An 18,289-nucleotide genomic window follows, 5' to 3' on the forward strand; every position below is an offset into this window, starting at 1 on the left:
GGTTAAATGGGACCTCATATTTGTTTTGAATGTAATTTTTAAAAATAAATAAATAATTAAAAAAAAAAAAAACTGTCAATACAGGAACCAAAGGTGAGCATTTGGGACGTCAAGTTGTCTTAGATTTAGGAACTCAGAGGAGCTAGAAGCTGATGTTGCCTTTCCTTTGTACCACCTCTGGAAGTTCCCTTTGTTCTCTGAATCAGCACAATAAATCAGCACCTCACTTCTATTCTATCCAAAAATAAATAAATAAATAAAGTTCCCCTGGTGATTCTAACGTGCGACCAGGTTTAAGAACCAAGGATCCAGGCCAAATGCCTCCTTCTCCAGGAATCCTTCCCCATCCTCCCCAAGACAGCCTCATCGTTCTCTCTCCTGGGCACACCAGGTTGCAGGATGCCCTGCCTTCACCCTCCAGCCTTCCCTGCCATGGGGTGCTTGTCCATCCCTGCATCTCTCTCATCCTTCCCCAGGTGTCCCTGTGAGGAGTCCCACGTCTTGTCCTCCCCCCAGCCCAGGCAGCTCTCCCTGTGCCCACTCCATCTCCTACCTCTATGCTTCCTTCTTGGATGCTTTTATTGCTCAACCCCATAAGATGCAGAAAAAGGTGCTCTGGGCTGGGAGGAAGGATGCCTGGGTTCCCTGGCCCTCAGGGTCCCACTTTCCCACCACCAAACAAGAGGCTTGGACCTCAGGTTTTAGGGCTGGCAGAGCCGGAGCATGGCTGGCGGGAAAAGCCAGCAAGGCCAAGAGAGGCTCCATCACCAAGTGACGTTCCCTGAGAAGCAAATGGCCAGGAGCTGTGCCCGGTGGGACCATTACATTTAACTGGCCTGCAGATTAATCAATTATTCAAACAGATGGTGCTCAGAAGAGCTCCCCAGTAAACCAAAAAGTGGATCCCTCTGGCGTGAGCGGAGAACTTCAGCAGGACATGGAGCCAGCGCTCCAGGGGCTTAAGACGTAAGTAAGGCTGGGGAGGCCTCCAGGGATACCCCCATCCCCAAGCCCCATACCCAGATCCCTTCCCAGGCCCCAGCTGGGAGTCAGGAAGCTGAGGGTGCCCCTGCCTTGGCAGGCCTTGGTGCCCGACCGCACAACGGGAAAAGTGGGAAAAGAAGAACGACCAGTGGTTCTCAGCCAGGGACTGGGCCACTCCCTCGGGACAAGTGGAGAGGTTGGGAGGCACTTTCTGCTCGTCACAGGGATCAGGGGGCGCTCCTGGCATTTGATGGAGGAAGGGCTAAGGTGTTTCGCTGATGAGCCCAAAGAAGCACGATCCTCCCCCAGACGGCAACAGGGGTTCCTGCTGCTGCTCCGTTCCCTAGCTGCCGAGGGACAGAGCCAAGGAGGGGGAAGTGACCCCTCTCCTGCCCTGGGTTGACCAGGTGCTCTCGAGCTTGGCCACCGGCAACAGCTGGGTCCCTGCTGCCACCAGGCTGCTAACGAGCTCCCCGACAGCTGCTGCTGAGCCCGGGCACAGCTTGATCCCAGCCCCCAGGGAGGGAAGGTGTCTCCAGCCAGCCACCCAGAACGGCCCCTGCCAAGGGGGCCAACCCCTGCATCACTGCCCGGAGCAGATCCAGGACCCTGCTGTCACAGAAAGTCTGAAGGACCCCGGGACCTGTAACCTCCATTGCTCTCAAATAAGAGAGGTGGCCCCGCTCTCCCCACCGCCCTCTCACCGGGGGACGAGTCGTTCAAGCCCATCAGGTCATTCGCCCTCTGGATCTTCTCCAGGCACATGGCTTGCTCCTTCTTGAAGATGCAGTCGGAGTGCATAGCGGTGGCCTGAGGGAGACACACACGACAGGCAGGTGGGAGAGGGGAGCGGCCGAGGTCCACCCACAAGCCCTGCTATCTAAGCCAGGGGAGGCGGCAAAGCAGGAAGGGAAGGGCGACAGCGATTTAAGGGCCAGCGTCCACTACGTCACACGCACCCTGAGGGGCCTTCTCAGTCACCACCTCAACGTGCGGCCTTGGGCGGGGGCGGGTGGAGGGGGTGCCCCACTTCCCGGGCCTCATTTTCCACGTCTTATAATAGTAATAATATTATTAGTCACACACATAGCACTTTACTAGGTGTGAGCGCTATTCTAAGTGTTGCATATCTATATGTTAAGAGTTCTATGAGGTAAGAACTATTTTCTTTTGTCCATTCCCATTTTACACAAGTGGAAACTTATGCACAGAGAGGTTAAGTAACTTTCCCAAAGCAGACTGTAGGGCTGGTATTCAAACTCAGGCAGGCTGGCTCCAGGAACTACTAGGCCACTCTTGGACTTTAGGGGAGCAAGCAAGGCGTGGGGGAGAGGAAAGGCTGAGAGCGCTCATCCTCTTTCTTCTCTGGGGGCCCGAAAGGGGGGCACCCCAGGAGTTGGGGAAGTCAGTAGCAGCATTCGGTGAAGGGCCTCCTCGCCTCTCTTGTTGACTCTTGCCCTGTTTTACTAAAGAGGCTCAGAGAGGTTAGGAAACTCCTGCCCAAACACTGAGCCGAATGACTTCAAAACCCAGGCACTGCTGTCACAACCGCTTCTTCCCAGTGCTGCCGCTTAACTCAAAACTCCAGGGCAAGGATGGTTCCGCAGGGGAGGCGAGTCAAAGGCAGTCACCAGCATCTGAGCCACCAGGGCCCGTGTTTAGGGATCTGGTCCAGCCCTGACCATTCGCAGAGGCGGAGGCAGCTTCCAGATGGAGGGAGCGCCCTGTCCGGTCACCCAGAGAGCCGGGCAGAAGCAGGCGCTGAGGACAGCCTTCCCTGGCTTGAGAGATGAAGCCATGTCTGGGAGGCTGACCCCTGATCCTGCCTGAGCTAAAGGAGTCACCTGCGCAGAGGGCAGGCCTCTGAGCTCTAACCTGGGGAGGCCTCCTGGCTGGGGACTGAGCAATCCAGGGGCCCTCTGCAGCCCTGACCTGAACCTCGGCCTGCCCAACTCTAAACGTTGCCCATTGTCACCACGATAAGAGGTTTCTAAATCTTAGGACAATGCTTGGTGGACTCAGGACAGAGTCTTGAGGATGGAGTGCATTTTCTAATTCACACGAAGGTGCTGTATGGTCCGGCCGCGATACTGTCCCCAGTTACCCCGGGTCCTAGAGATACTGGCCAGCTGACTGAGCTCGGCTGAGGGCACTTAGCAGCTCTGAAGTGGGCTCAGGTGGTCCTGGAGGGGAGGGTCCTGGACCCTTACCATCGGCAGCAGGAGAAGAGCAGCCAGGCAGGCTTGTGCCAGGCCAGCCATGCCGCGTCCCAGGCAGAGGCGCGTCCCAGGCAGAGGGGCGTCCCAGGCAGAGGCACGTCCCAGACAGAGGCCACGTCCCAGGCAGAGGCACGTCCCAGGCAGAGGCAGGCTCAGGCCGCGCAGCCCGCCTCCCGCTTGAGCAGCTGCTGGTCAGCCCCGAGGTGTCCGTGAGCTAAAGAGAAAGGAAAGGCATGAGTCTGTGGGCCCAGGGGGAGATGGACAGACAGAGAGCCAGGACCCCACCACCTCCTTCCCTTATTACCTCCCCTACCTGCAGCCAGCCAAGTGCACCCCCCCCCCAACGCTTTTGTCCATGCTGTTTTCATCCTTCTGTGCAAGAAACACTTGCTGAGCACTGACTGCACTCGGGGGATACGAGGTGGGACAGGCCTCCAGTGGTCTACTGGGCAGCCTTCTCCTCTGAGGCAGACAAACTTTTCAGTCTGCCCCTCCTCCTCTGTGGCCGCTTCAGCTGGGCTTGTGCACACCCGCCTAGAGATGACACTTCCCCGTCTCCCTCAAGCTCAGGTGTGGCCACCACGGAGTTCTCCCCAGTGCAGTGGGGGTGGAAACGGCAGGTGCCACAAGGGCTGCGTGCTCTCCACTTCTTTTCTTCCCCCTTCCCAAATGCTGGACCCCACTTTGACCATGTAGACTAGGACAATACCTGAGGGGGTGGGGGAAACCCTTCAAAAAGAGCCGAGCAGCCCTGCCAGCCTGGAGGGATGACCTGTCTCTAGACTGTGAGAGAGGAGAGAGAAATACCTTCTCTCTAATTGAGCCCGCTGTTAGAGGGCCTCTTTGTTACAGCTACCTAGCCTAACAAATACACACTCCATTAACCCTACCTAGACTCACTTCTGCATCAGGATAAAGTCTTTAATGCTTAAAGATAGAAAAAAATAAAATAAAAAATAAATTTAAAAATTAAAAATAAGAAAAAAAAACACAAGGTAACTGTGGAAGAGGGGGCTTGGGCCTCAGAGCTGCAGGTGCTCCGAGGGGTAGATCCCATGAAGAGTGGACTCGCCCATGGGGAGCATCCCGGGCGCAGGCTGTGGGAGGCCAGGCACGTTCCCGGGGGACAGTCTGGTCAGCTCCTCAAGTCAGTCATTAATGCATACAGCCTTCAACCCAGCAATCCCTCATCTGGGTATCCTAGAGAAATCATTGTACTTGGACAAAAAAAGAGGCACATGCAAGGATATTCATATGCACTATTTAAAATAGCGCCGATGACAACAGAAAACAGGGCTGCAAAGCAGCCACTGATGAACAGGCTGCTGTGTCAGCTCTCCGTGTGTGCGGTACCACTCCTGGGCAGGCTGCACTTTATTTTGCGCTGGACAGTTCTCCTTATGGGGTGCACTCCCTGCACGTGGGGCTCCCCTATGCAGGGGACACCCCTGCGTGGCACGGCACTCCTTGTGCGCATCGGCACTGCACATGGGCCAGCTGCACACGGGTCAGGAGGCCATGGGTTTGAACCATGGACCTCCCATGTGGTAGGCGGATGCCCTATCCATTGGACCGAGTCTGCTTCCTGGGTGCCCTTTTCTTGTGCATCTCTTCCTCTGCCTGGTGTCAGGGGCATTCAGAGATGCCACAGGAAGCCTTGGGTATTTCAGCAGATGCTCAGAGAGGCCCAGCGGCATGTAGGTGACGGCCCAGATGGCTCCCTGCAGTCAGGGAGGCCTGGGCAGGCTGGAGAGGCACTGGCCCCAGCACTCCTAGGCACCCGAGGTGCAGCCTACACCAGATGCTCAGGCCTCGGCCCCTGTACCTCACCTCTGGCAGGTACCGCCTCTGGCATGGCCCACAGGATCTGGCCCTGGCGAGCCCCAGAGGGCTCTGACCTGCCTGGCAGGAACAGAGGAAAGCCTGGCCCCGTGGATCCCCAGCAAGGGCTAGAGGCCATCCCATCAGAGGCCAGCACGAGGCAGAAGGTCTCTGAGATCTGGAAATGACTCTCCTGCACCTTCACATGCTCAGGCCAAAGACTGGTGAGGTCTCATGCCTGGAAGCCTCCAGCCAGGGCAGTGCCCCACCCCCCGGTGACTCCCAGAGCCCCTCTCCAGCTCTTCTGGGGGGAGGAGGCGCCAACAGCCTCTGCCCGGAGGCTGGGCCGGGGGCCTGTCCCCCTTGGCCACATCATGACCCTTTGCTTCTTTGGCTCCGGGTTTCCTTAGCGGACAGGAAGATGGCCTCTCTTCATCTCGGTTCCCTTACTGGTCTGCTGCGCAAAAGGAGAGAAACGACACCAACGGCTGCCGCACTCCCGCCCTGAGGCCCGGTCAAGTTGGCCCCAGCTACAGCCAGCCGACTGCTCGGGGAGGGATGGCTGCCGGAGGTAGAAAGGCCGAGAACCAGAGCTCCCTGCTCTCAAAGACCCCTGGGGTGTCAGCGGCACGACCCCCTCAGGACGGCGCTCTCTCCAACTGGACCCTCACGGCCTCCTCCCGGACCTGACCCTGGTCACAGGATGAGATAAGATGACCTCTTAGCCCCACGTGCTCCACCGCAGCCGCGCCTTCAAATCCCGAGGGGCTTTGGAAAAAGCCGGGGCCCAGCGGAGCAGAGTCTCTCAGGTGGGGACCTGGGCCCTGAAGGCTTCTGGCTTCCAGGAGGTCCCCTGTAGAAACGGGGTTATCCACTCGGCTTTAGCCTCGCCGAGGACTGAGGGACGGGCACGGAGGTGCTGCAGCTTGAACGGGTCTGGTTATCCCAGGAGGGAAGCGGGGGGAGACAGAGAATGAGTTCGTGTTTTGAGGGCTGGCTAATTTCTGATTTTCTCCTCCTGCATCCCCCACAAATACACACAAACAGGTCCACAGAGATGAGCATAAAGGCACATCAACCCCACAAAGACAAAGAGGCATTTCTCCCCAAGGCAGCCTCGTGAGGGCGTCCATACGGGTGCCCATGACGGAATACACCAGGTGGAGACTCCTTCAGGGACACACGCACACACGCACACAGCATTTCCTAGAAACACGGACACTCAGCAAGCCAGGGAAGGTGCAGGTCCCTCACACGGCAATTTAGGGTCCAGACGTAGCCGTCAGACTATTTACACACACAATCACGATAGCACCTGCACTCTCAGATTCCTCCCGCGGAAGCATTCAGGTTCACAGAGGCTCACAGAGGCCTCGGATTCCGACACGGGCGCACTGGGGGACGCCCGGGCTGGCAGGACGCTGCTCCCCACCCCAGGCTTGGCAGCTCCCATCCAGCTGCAGGGAACTCAAAGCACGCTGCAGCCCGCCTGCCCCACCTTGCTGCTTTGCCACCGGGCTGCCCTGGCAATGGCACAGACCAGGAGAGGGTGCCTGGGCCCTGCTCAGGCCGGGGACAGAGGACGGGGCGTGGGGGTGCTCGCAGCCTGGTGCCGCGTCTGGAACTAGGCCCGGGGTTCCCACGGGGGCCCACTCTGTGATCAACCAACCCCCCCCCGGGTACACCCCACCCCCTGCCCAACTGACACAGTTGCCCCCAGATGTGGGGTCAAGAGATAGAACCTGGGAGCTCCTGGGCCTTTGCCTGCCTGCTGCCCCACCTCAGCTGGGGACCGCAAGGACCACCTCAGCCAGATCACACCCAGCCAGCCCGGGCCGCCCCGCACTGCCCCTACTGGACCACACTGGGCGTCGACACGCGCCTTGGGCCACCTGCCCCACGTGGGCGCTCCTCTGGGCCACACACGCAGGTCTCTGCCGCAGGGCTGCCTTCCGGACGTGTCCCTGGGGCCTGCCAGCCCAGCCCTGGCGGCCGCGCCCCCGCCTCCCTCCTCTGGGTTTCCCCAAGCCATGAGGGCCGCCTTCACAGGACAGGGCCGGGCCCACCCACTCAGCCGCGGGTGGACCCTCCTCTCCCCGAGGACACACCCTGGGCTCTTTCGGCTCAGTCGCATGAGTGGCTTAGGGTGACGTGGTCCCCGGTAGCCCCAGGCTCTCTCATGGCTTTTGCTACAGATCCATGGACTATTCAACTCTAACTCCAGGCATTCGGTGCAGTGGGCTCAGGATCAATTTGCCCAAGTTTTTAACCTTATGACCCTGAACAGGACATTAACTATGCCTCAATTTTATCACCGGTGAAATGGGAATACAGTAATAACAACACCTATCTCATAGATATTACCATGAGGCATCACAAGTTTACGTAAGGAGACTATAAGGCATATAGCACAGCTTTAGCACCTGCTGATGTGTTAACTCATTATTATCTGACTATTTTGGGTTCAGCCTTTTGGCTGTCTCTTGCTGTCACCTCTACCCCCATAGCTCCGTGTCACACTAAAAATGGGGACAGTCTGCCTGCTGGGCCTTTATTTGCTAATAGCTGACATTTATTAAATACTCAGTATATGCCAGGCACTCTTCTAAAGAATAAATACGTGTTAGCTAATTTAACCTGCCCCAAACCTTTGCAGCACGTACTCTCTTCATGCTCATTTTATTGCTGAGGCAACTGAGGCTAAGCAATTTGCCCAAGGTCACACAGCAAGTACCTGGGTAAATTGGGAAGTGAACCTCAGCAGTCTGGTTCTGTCATAGTTTGCCAAAGGGCTGCCAATGCAAAGTCCCAGAAATGGATCGGCTTTTATAAGGGGAATTTTACTTGGGGTAAAAGCTTATATTCCCAAGGTCATGAAATGACCAAATCAAGAAACCATCAGAGATGCTTTCTCAATAAAGCCAGCTACAGGTGATCCTGGCGTCCTGCCACATGGCAGTCAGGCACACGGCAGGGCGCGTCTCCTCAGCCCTGAGCTGCCCCTTGGGTCCAGTCCCCCGGGGCTCTGTGCTTTGCTGAATCCAGACGCCAGGACCTCTCTCAGCCTCTCTGGGCTTCTCTACCTTCCTGCAGCCATAGGAGGCAAACTGGACTCCTCTCTCTCACCTGGCCAGGTCAAAACGGCAGAGCTCCCTCTTCCTGTGTTCTCTTCCTCTGTGTCTCGGTTTATATAAGGCCCAGCAAGAGGGCGGTAGCGCCCAAGTCACGCCCCACTGCAGTCCACACAAAAGGGCCGCACGCCTATACGAATGGATTAGTTCAAAAACATAATCTTTTTCTTTGGGGGATTCATAAAAGAACTTCAAACTGTTACACTCCACCCTTTGAATTCCTAAAAGACATGTTCTTTCCATATGCAAAATAAGTTCTTTACATCACAATATTTCAAAAACCTTAAATCGTTTCAGTAGCAGCACTAAGTGCAAAATCTCATAAAAATCAGTTATAGGCATAGCTTATCTTGGGGCAACATTCCTCTCCAGCTGTAGGCCTGTGAAATTTAAAAAAACAAATTATCTGTTTCCAATATACCAAGGAGGAACAGTTAGAGGATTAATATTTGCTTACCATAGGGAGAAGCTGGAAGGAAAACAGGCATCATGGGTCCCAATTAGTTCCAAAACCCTGTAGAGCTGACTCCTTTCGATTCCACAGTCGGAGAGTCACCTGTAGAAAGATGGTCTCTTCTCCTGGGGCCTCGTAGGGACCCACCCTTTCCCAGGGCTTGGCCAGCAGCCATCGTCTCAGTTCCACCCTCATCAAGCATCTGAGTGAAGCCGAGCTCTAGACTTCACCCTCCAAGAGCACTGGGGTGATGGCCACACTGTCCCCAATCACTGGGTCACAGTCTCAACCCCTTAGTACAGGGCGGTGGCGACCTATCGCTCTCTAATCTTCAGGGAACACGCTACACACTCTCTGTAGTCTGGGGCAGCCAAACTCTCTCTGAACAACAGGCTAGAAGATCCGCCCTCTTCAAATGCCAGGGCAAACTCCCCCTTTCCGCACACACGCGGGGGTCCCTTTCCTGCCTGGGAAAGATGTCGTAAGGCCAGACCTCCGCTGGCATAGTTTTCCTCTTGAAGCCATTTTTCCTTCGAGCTCTCCCCTCTCTTTCCCTTTTAGTCCAGGCTGACAGTGATTTTGTTCACACAGGTCTCACAAATAGCCCATCGATTTTGCATGCAGTGCACAGGCATGCAAGCTGTCAGACAGTAAGCCTTTCCACTAGCCCTTCCTGGATCACTGCATTTCCAATCCTGACTTATAAGGATACGGCTGGCCAATTCCGAGTTAAAAGTTCTCACGTGGGGCACTATCCGCTGGGGGCTTGTTTTCCAGAAGCTCTGGATTTCCCAAACCATCAATTTCTGATTTCTTTGTGCTCAGAGTACAGTTCTCAGCTTATCTCTTTTCTCTTGCATTTTGTTATAAGCTGCAAGGAGAAGCCAGGCCACACCTTCCACATTTAGCTTTGAAATTCTCCTCAGCTAAATACTGAAGTTGATTACTCTCAAGTTCCACCTTTCTTCCAACATCAAAACTCGATTTTGCCAATTCCCTGCCACTTTAAAATAAAGATCAGCTTTCCTCCAGTTTTTAATAATACACTCATCATTTCCACCTAAGGCCTTATCAAAACTCTCTTTAGGATCCATATTTTTACCAACAGTCTCTTCAAAGTGATCTAGGCCTTTTCTATCAAGCATCTCACAAACCCTCCAAAAAAAAATCCTCCTTAACCGTTTATACATCCATTCCAACAATTCTGGTAATTGCAATCAGCACGAACCCCACTCTTGGTACCAATTTCTGTCTTAATTTGCCACAGAGCTATGAATGCAAAGTACCAGAAAGGGGCTGGCTTTTATTATGGGGATTTTATTTAGGGTAAAAACTTCCTGAGGTCCTCTGTTTACATAAAGCTCCAGTAAGAGGGTAGAAGACCTCAAACTGAGTCATGCCCCAGTGACACAGTCTAATCAAAAGGGCCCCATACCCCCAGGAATGGATTAGTTTAAAAACATAATCTTTTTCTTTTTGGGATTCATAAAAGAATTTCAAACCACCACAGGCTCCTACGCTTGTGCATGCCATCCCTACGTGTCTGCCGCGCTCTGTAACCAACAAGGAGGGTCAGCACAGCGCCCACTGGTCCTCCATTTAGCAACCCACCTTGTTCTCGGGGGCTGGTCAGGCCCTCTGCTATCCTCTGCCCACATTCTTATATCTGAAGCACCCCGTTTAAGAAGACTCAGTTATAGACACTGCACTTTTGACCTGAAATGAACTTTAGGGACCACCTCTTGGCATAAATGGGCCAGAGACAGAGAGACCCTTCCCAAGGCTACACAGTGCAAAGCCCCGGAGCCCCGCCTGTCAGGATGTGTGGCAGAGACCTGAACTGGAGACAGGAGGGCAGTTCAGGGACCCCAAAGGTACACCGCTCCCCTTCCAGATTCAGGAAGATCTGCCTTCTTCCTGAGTATAATCCCAGCGCCCAACCCCAGGGCGGGCGCTGACAATAGCAGCCTGTGTCCTCTGTCACCCACTGCACCCAGGCAGTCATTCTCGTGCACACAGGAAGACGGAGTCATCACTCAGCACACCGAAGCAGTGACTCACTGCGTTCGCCGGCTTTCGTATCTCAGTGTGGGAGGGGATTTGGAGACTCTCTAGCCATTCCCTCACTGCCCCATGCCAGGCAGGAATCCTTCTGCACCTGCAGCTGAAGGAGGCTGGCTCCTGGTGCGAGAGGCTCGCCCCTCTCCGGCAGCTGGTCCTGAGGCCTTCCGTGAAAAGCTCTGATGTCTTTCCACGTCCTTCCGGGCCAGCCCTGAGCAGCATGTTCCTTTTCCTCTGGAAGCCCCTCAGACACCCGAGGCCAGATCTGACCCTCCCTCTTCTTTGAGTCACACCGTCCCAGGTCCCTCCTCTGCCCTGTAGAGGGTTGCAGTCATCTGAGCCGCTTCCCATTGGAATCCTCCGGCTGCTCAGCCTCTTCCCCTTAGCGGACCATGACAAGACCCGACACCGGGCAAATGATCCAGGGAAAACAGGTTATCCACCTCCTTTGTTCCCAACATGCTTTCTGTAGCAATGAAACCTTACCATGCCCCCTCCCACTTCCCCCTCTCCCTCCTGGAGCAGGGAACCAGGGAGCAAAGGCTGAAAGAAGGAAGCACTGCCCACGTCCCAAGCCCACCAACTCACCCCTCAAAGGAGGGAACTGACGTCACTGGGTAGGAAGGAGGAGCCTCTAGAACCCCTTTCCTCCTCAAAGACATCAGAGCTGATGAAGGGCAGAGCCACACGCCCGGGTGAGGGGCATCCTGGCTCCCAGGATGGATCACAACTGCTAAAAAAAACCCTCATTAATGCTGATACTCCTTCTAGGTGCACAAACCTTCCTCCTTCAGGATCCTGAGAGCCGGGAACAGGAGCCAGGGCACGATCTCACCCTGCCCTTTACGCTTGGGGAGCCAGGCTCAGGGCAGCGGCCCGAGCACGCGGGCGCACTGGAGGGGTCATCCACCCCACCGGCGAGGGCTGGAGGCCCGGGGACTGGAAGACTTTCCGAAGGTCACTCTGAGAGAGCCTCCCTGAGAACGTGACTTACAGGGGGGCCCCTTCCAGGCTGGACATCTGTCCTGGAGGATTCCTGTGAGTTCCCCTGCCTGGACCAGACAAGAGGAAGGGGGTGGGGGAAAAGAGGGGAAGGAGGAAGCAAAGATAAAAGATGGAAATGAGGACGGTGGGAAAGGGAAGGACAGGTGGACGAGGGTGGGCAGCTATGGAGGGGAGAGGAAGGGGAACAGGAAACTGGAGGTGGGAGGGGGCATGATTTGTGATGATTTACGAGATGTTTTCTTTTTTGTTTTTTGTTTTTGTTTTTGTTTGTTTTTGTTGTTTTGTTGTTTTTCTTCTTTATTTACTTTTAAATGTTACATTAAAAAATATGAGGCCCCCATATGCCCCCCAACCCCCTCACCCCACTCCTCCCACATCAACAACCTCTTCCATCATCGTGGCACATTCACTGCACCCGGTGAATACATTTTGGAGCACCACTGCACCACACGGACAGTGGTCTACATTGTAGTCTACACTCTCCAGTGGGCCATGGCAGGAGACACCTGTCCAGCATCTGTCCCTGCACCACCACCCAGGACAACTCCAAATCCTGAAAATGCCCCACATCATATCTCTTCTTCCCTCTCCCTACCATCAGCAGTTACTGTGGCCACTTTCTCCACATCAATGCTACAATTTCTTCCATTACTAACCACAATAGTTCCACAGCAGAACACCAGTAAGTCCGCTCTAATCCATACTCTATTCCTCCATCCTGCGGACCCTGGGATGGTTATGTCCAGTCCTCCTCCACATCAAGAGGAGGCTTAGATTCCACATGGATGCTGGATGCAAGTCTCCTGCTTGCAGTTGTAGGCACTCTTGGCTCCCTGGTGTGGCGGTTGACCCTCTTCACCTCCCTGTCAGCTAGCTGGGGTAAGACCAATAAACCAGAGGGTAGGAGTTGCAAGTCTGCTGAGGCTCAGGGCCTGGCTGTCACATGTACAGTACAGAGATTCAGGTCTCCTGAGTATACACCAACGCCAACACCAACCACAGGTCCAGTAAAAGTAACAGAAGAGGCATGTGTAGAAAGGTCATATCTGAGTCCAACTCCATCACACTCAGGAACACAAACTCCAAAGTAGGGCCAAGCGACATGGCACTGAACTCCAAAGTCATCTACCATGACCACAGAACTCCTGAGGACTACAGAGACCACACGAGATGTTTTCTGAGAAGCGACCAGCAGGGGCCGTGGCTCCAGGAGGGCAGGAAGGCTGGACTGACATGACAGCACCTCTCCTTCCACACTGAGATCGCCTGTGAAGCAGCAGCCTCTGCTGAGTGGGGTGAGCTCCTGGAAGTGGGGAGGGGTGTCCAGGCCTCTGACACCTGGCACAATGCCAGGTACGTGCTGGGTGCAGGAAAACTTGGATCAGAGCCTAGTGGATGGGTTGGGGAGGTGATTTGGGGTGTTGAGGGACACAATAAAATCTCTGGAAGTGGGAAGTGGAAGATGGAGTTGGAGAGAAGGTGAAAGGCTAGCATCAGTCCGTGGAGCCAGGGAAATGAGAGGGTTGTTCTACAGCAGGGGTTCTTCACTTTTTAGTTCTACGGACCCCTTTGCCAGGCAGGTGAAAACCACGGACCCAATAGTTTCATGACACTCAACTAGCGTCAGTTCTAACGACTACTGTAATTTCGAAGTATGGATGAGGATAAGCAATTTTTCAAGATATGCAACTGTAATGTGAATGATGTAATGTGAAATGATGACTGTAATTTATAGCATACATTTGTAAGTGTAGGAAATGCTAGATTTCAGTTAGAGGTCAGAGAAAATAAAGATAGTACGTTGATTTTTTTTTCAATTCAAGCTCACAGACCCTCTGAAATCTTTCCCCCAACCCCTTGGGGGTCCATGGACCCCTGGTTAAGAACCTCGTTCTACAGGGAGAGGGGTGAGAGCACTGAAGAGTGGATTAATAAACTCCTCGTCTAGGGCTTATCCCTCCGAAGGCAGACGAGCAGAATGGAGGGGAAAGAGCAGGCAGAAAGGCCAGGGCAAGGGGTGCTGGAATAGAAAGAAGGGGATGGAATCCAGAGACTTGGGAAAATGGGAGAGAGGAAATCTCCCTGGACCGTATCTGTGGAGGTGGAAGGAAGGACATATCAGGGAGGGGAAGAAACAGAAGGGAGGACCTGGTTCACCCCGAGCCTTAAATTAGAAACTGGGTAATTCGGAGGTTTCTGCAAAGCAACCATATAGTTTTTTTCAGCCATCCCTCTGTGGTTCCCATTTGTCAGGGGGAATGTGAAGACAGCTAAGGCAATCCGTGGAGTCTGTGGAGAGCTGGGCTGAGAGAATCCAGCCATCCGTCAAGGCCAAAGCCCCTTCTAGGAAGCCCTCCCGGGCTGTACCGCCCACACTGGCCACCTTGCAGCTGATACGATGAGCTCCTTACTACCATCTAGGCTGTTTCAAGTCTTGTCCTGTCCATTGTGAGTTTCAAGCGTTCTCTGGGGCCCACCAGGCTTTCCCTGTGGTCTCCCTCCAGGGGAAGTAGGCGGACACCTGGGCACCAAAGCCGAATGCGAGAGGGGCCCGGAAACTGGGGAGCTCAAGTGACAGCTCGTTGTTCACTCGGAATGTTTTTCCCAGGTGTCTTTATGTTGGATATTTATCACACGGATGAGTGGAGGCCTGCCTGAAGCTGTGGAGTGCAGTGCCGAGGCCAGGCTGGGAACCTCTCCTTGGACTGATCTATCTATCAAACAGATGGGCACTCTGAGTCGCGATAAAATGGAATGAAGTATCCAAGGTACTACAGGTATCTTAAACTCTCTGCTCTAAGCCCCTCCATTCTTCAACCTCCTTAAGCTTCCCTTTGCTAACCTGATAACCCAGAAGTTGGCAAACCCTTCCTGTGGGCCAGCCACATTCCCTTTGTGTACAGCCAGATAACCAAGAAAGGTTTTTACATTTTTAAATGGTCAGGAAAAAAATCAAAAGAAGAATTTTATTTCATGACACGTGATAACTGCATGAAAGTGAAAGTTCAGTGTCCACACGCAAAGTTTTATTGGGATAGAGCCATGCTCATTTGTTTACTCATCATCTATGGCTGCTTCACGTTACAACGACAGAGATGAGCAGTTACAACAGAGCATATGTCCAGCAAAGCATAAAATATTTACTATCTGACCCTTTACAGAAAAAGTTTGCCATCCCATTCTTGTCTCCTGCAACACATACACACACACACATCCTCTCTTCAACATGCATGTGGACTTGCATTAAGGAAGACTTCTGCAGCCTTCCTTGGGCAAACGTCTGAATCCCGATGTGTGTGAGAAGGTATATCTCTTTGTTTGTCTTCCTGATGTTGTACGTCTTGATTCTGGCTCTCTGGCAGGTGTCGTGGGAAACCTACCTGCCTCCCCGGCTGAGTGCCATCCCCTCTCTGTTGTCACTGTAGACGTGGCTGTCACCATATAACTCTGATGGCACCCACAGCTCAGTACAAACACATCACAGCCTCGGAGTCTCCAGCCTCCATGTTGCCAGGCAGCTGGAGTGCCAGGCACAACCCGTTCAGACCCTGGAATCTGTGACTCCTCTCTTCAGAGGAGGCCTGGGGTGCCCAGGCTTCTAGCCCTTCCACGCTCTAAGAGCCTCCAGGCAGCCGCCATCTGCGGCCCCGGGCCTCTGCTCACATACCAGGGCAGGAATCTCACTGCCACCCCAGGTTCAGCTGCTTGGCGGTGGCTCTGAGGTAAGCAAGGCCTTCTCCTCGGCTCTGAGCTGAGTGCATGCTTCTGCTCTTGACCCATCGGTTCTGCCCTCCAGCAGACAGATGGATGGCATGAAGTGTTCTCCTATTTTTCAGAGCCAACCCTCGACCACTGACCTCCTTATCTTGGGGAGGTCCATGTCCCAGGAGCAAGGGCACCCTGTGGCCTTAACTCAAGGCTTTCCAGTCATATATTGATCTCTAAACACCCATTTTGCCTATTTATCCAACGCACATTGAGGGAGTAGCCCAAATTAGCAGCATTGTAGAGAGGGATCTGCAAGAAAAAGGACGGCTCCCCAGGTGTTTCGCCAATCAATCAACCCCCTGCTGAGCTGCACCTCACACAGAACAAGACTTACTGCATCCCTTTAGACTGGATCCCTTAGAGTACAGAAGGTCCTACAAGAGGCTCTCGGCAGACAGCTCTCCCACTGAGCCCATGGGCCAGCAGGCTTAGGCAAGGTGTTGCCCCAGACACAAAATCATCCACGGGGAAGGAGAGAAGGGACCAAGGCTCCTTCCAGCTCTCCAGATCCCGGTCCTCCAACTCCCCACCCTCCCCGACACTTGTTGACAGATTGGTTGCATGATCTGCCTCAAGATCCATCCCAGGGTGATCTGTCTCCAATTTGTAAGTTCACATTTCAGCCTGTGGCCAAACTAGCACTTCTGCCCGCCTGCCCCAAGGTCAAAGGGAAGCGGGAAGCCCAGAAGCGGTTTTTTGGTGGGCCTGGAGCAGCCCCACCTGCACCAGGTGTTTGCAATAGCAAACTCAGGCTGGGGCCTCCTGAGAAATCCTGGGTGCTGCCTGCTACCCCTGACAAAGGCAGAAAAATAGCACCAAGCCCTTTCCAGAAGCCCACAGCCACCCAAAGGCCTCTAGCCTGACCTTCAGGATGCTTACCTGCCTCTGCCCAAACAGCAGTCCAAGGGCAACGTGTCCTCCACAGACTGGATGTAGCCCCCTCCCATCCCCCTCCTGTCTGCCCGCCCCCCCCCCCAATACACAGGACTGCTCTAAGAAAAAGCCAAACGCCTGTGCGCTTGATTTGGGGGAGATGGCCTTGTGGAACACTGAAGGATGCAGGCAAGCAAAGGAGGGGAGCCAGGCACGCAGCCACTAAAGGCACAGGAATGCTCCTGAGAATTCTCAGTCCACGGCCCACCCCAGGATCTTCCCAAGGAGGGCTGAGCCCCTTCCAGGGTGCGCTACCACTCCCCAGCTCCGCCTGAAATGAAACCAGCTTCCGGGATGGGCTCTCTCCTGAGAGCGGAGCTCCATCCAGTGGCGCCCTTGTCCCTTTTGAACCCCCAACCTGCCAAGTTGCGCCGAGGATCTGGCCCCCGCCCCTCGCAGCTGCTGCAGGAGTCTGTGCCTTTAAGGTGGCCGGCAGGGGTCTCAGGCGGACCCACTTCAGCCCGGGAAGGCCGGGCGTTTTCCCCGCAGGCCCCCGTAGGGCGTTTCCTCTAGGGACTGCCAAAGCCCGGGCGTCGCCGACCCTAGCACCTCCGAGCCATGGGAAACCGAGCGATGCCATTCCTTTGAACCACCCCGAACGTAGCGCCATAGGGGGCATCTTACGCGCGCTGCTACTCCACCGCCTCCCCATCTCATCTCCTGCCCACCTACCAAACCCTGAGAGGACTGCGGTATCCAGCCCCCCGGGACCCTCCAGCGTCGCCTGCCCGATCCGCGTCAGCGCGTCCGTTCACCCTGGGGGAAGGAGACAGGTCCCTGCGGCCACAGTGGCCCCCGTGCCCATAGTTTTCTCTTCTTGGCCCCAGGAGAGGCGTGAGGCAGCTAGGCCGACCCCACCCCCGGGGGCTGCAAGGGTCGGTCGCCCTGGCAAACACGGGCCCTAGACATTTGGGGAAAGAGGTAGGGGGCGCGAATCGGGCTGAAGCGCAGGAAGGAAGCCGCGGCGGGAGAGGGCTTCATTTCGGATTCGAGAGGTTTGCCCCGCACCGGCCCTCGCCCCTGTTCTCCGTCGGTCGGTCGAGGACGCGACTTCCGAAGAGAGCCCAGCGGGAGGAGGGGGGCAGAAGCCCCCGAGGGGCGAAGGTTCTGGAGCTGGGAGAGGGCGGACGGGGCGTGGAAAGGCGGCCCGTGAAGGGGAAGGGACGGCGGGGGCGGCCCTTACCTGGTCACAGCGGGGCCTCGGCACCGCGCTGCGGGGCTGCGGGGCGGCCTGGAGCCCCGGTCGCCGTCGCCCGCCGGTCCAGCGCGCCGGCAGATTCCGCGGGGAGTGCGCGCGGCGGGCGAGTCCGCGCCCTTCGCCGCCCGGGGATGGGGAGCCTGTGCGCCCCGGAGCGCGCGCGCCGAGACCGACTTTCCGCGTCGGCGTGTCGGGTGGCGGCCGGGGTCCGTGTGCCCGGGAGCGGTGGCGTGTGCGTGTGCGCACGCGGAGACCGCAGTCGCCGGGAGCAGCCGCCGCCGTCAGTCACCGCCCGGGGCCCGAGTGCGGCGCCCCAGCCTGCGCTCGCCCGCCCCGCGCCGCGCGGCCCCCCAGCCCGGGTCTGTCCTGCGGGAGAAGGCCCCGCCTCCGCCGCGAAGCCAGGCCTGGGGCAGAAGGGAGGCGACCCACCGCCGTCTCCCCCCGCGCACTTCTCAGACTGGGGGCGGCGGTGCGGGCCAATGAGCGCCGGGGGGCGGGCTTAGGCCGAGGGGACCGGGATGGAGAGCGGGGGGCTGGCGGCAGGCACCCCGCCCGCCGCGCTTGTCCCGGCCTCGCGGCAGACGCAAGCGGGAGCTGCGGTGCGGAGACCCTGGGGGCGAGGAGGCGGAGGCGACAGTCATCCCCCCTTTGTCGCCGGACTTCCGGGGCTCGTCGCCCTCCTTCCCACCCTCCCCAATATACCGTGGCAAGAAAG

The 18,289-nt window shown here is 55.9% G+C and overlaps 1 protein-coding gene across 6 annotated transcripts in view; it reads right to left on the bottom strand.

Moving 5' to 3' along the window:
• ADCYAP1R1 (ADCYAP receptor type I) overlaps positions 1–17,985 on the bottom strand; it is a 60,899-nt gene extending 42,914 nt beyond the window's left edge. For 2 of the 6 annotated variants that reach the window (XM_058296818.2, XM_058296816.2), the window contains exons 1-4: positions 17,560–17,879; positions 8,613–8,711; positions 3,195–3,417; positions 1,689–1,794 (exon numbers count right to left, since the gene is read on the bottom strand). In XM_058296818.2, coding sequence (XP_058152801.1) covers positions 1,689–1,794; positions 3,195–3,245 — 157 coding nt within the window. In that variant the 5' untranslated portion in view covers positions 3,246–3,417; positions 8,613–8,711; positions 17,560–17,879. Of the gene's footprint in view, positions 1–1,688; positions 1,795–3,194; positions 3,418–8,612; positions 8,712–17,559 lie in introns of all 6 variants that reach the window. The other 4 variants (XM_058296819.2, XM_004463306.5, XM_004463307.4 and 1 more) reach the window with 4 other exon arrangements.
• Between the last annotated feature and the right edge of the window lie 304 nt (positions 17,986–18,289).

The sequence above is a fragment of the Dasypus novemcinctus genome, chromosome 5 (assembly GCF_030445035.2).
Source record: "Dasypus novemcinctus isolate mDasNov1 chromosome 5, mDasNov1.1.hap2, whole genome shotgun sequence".
Taxonomy (NCBI): Eukaryota; Metazoa; Chordata; class Mammalia; order Cingulata; family Dasypodidae; genus Dasypus; species Dasypus novemcinctus.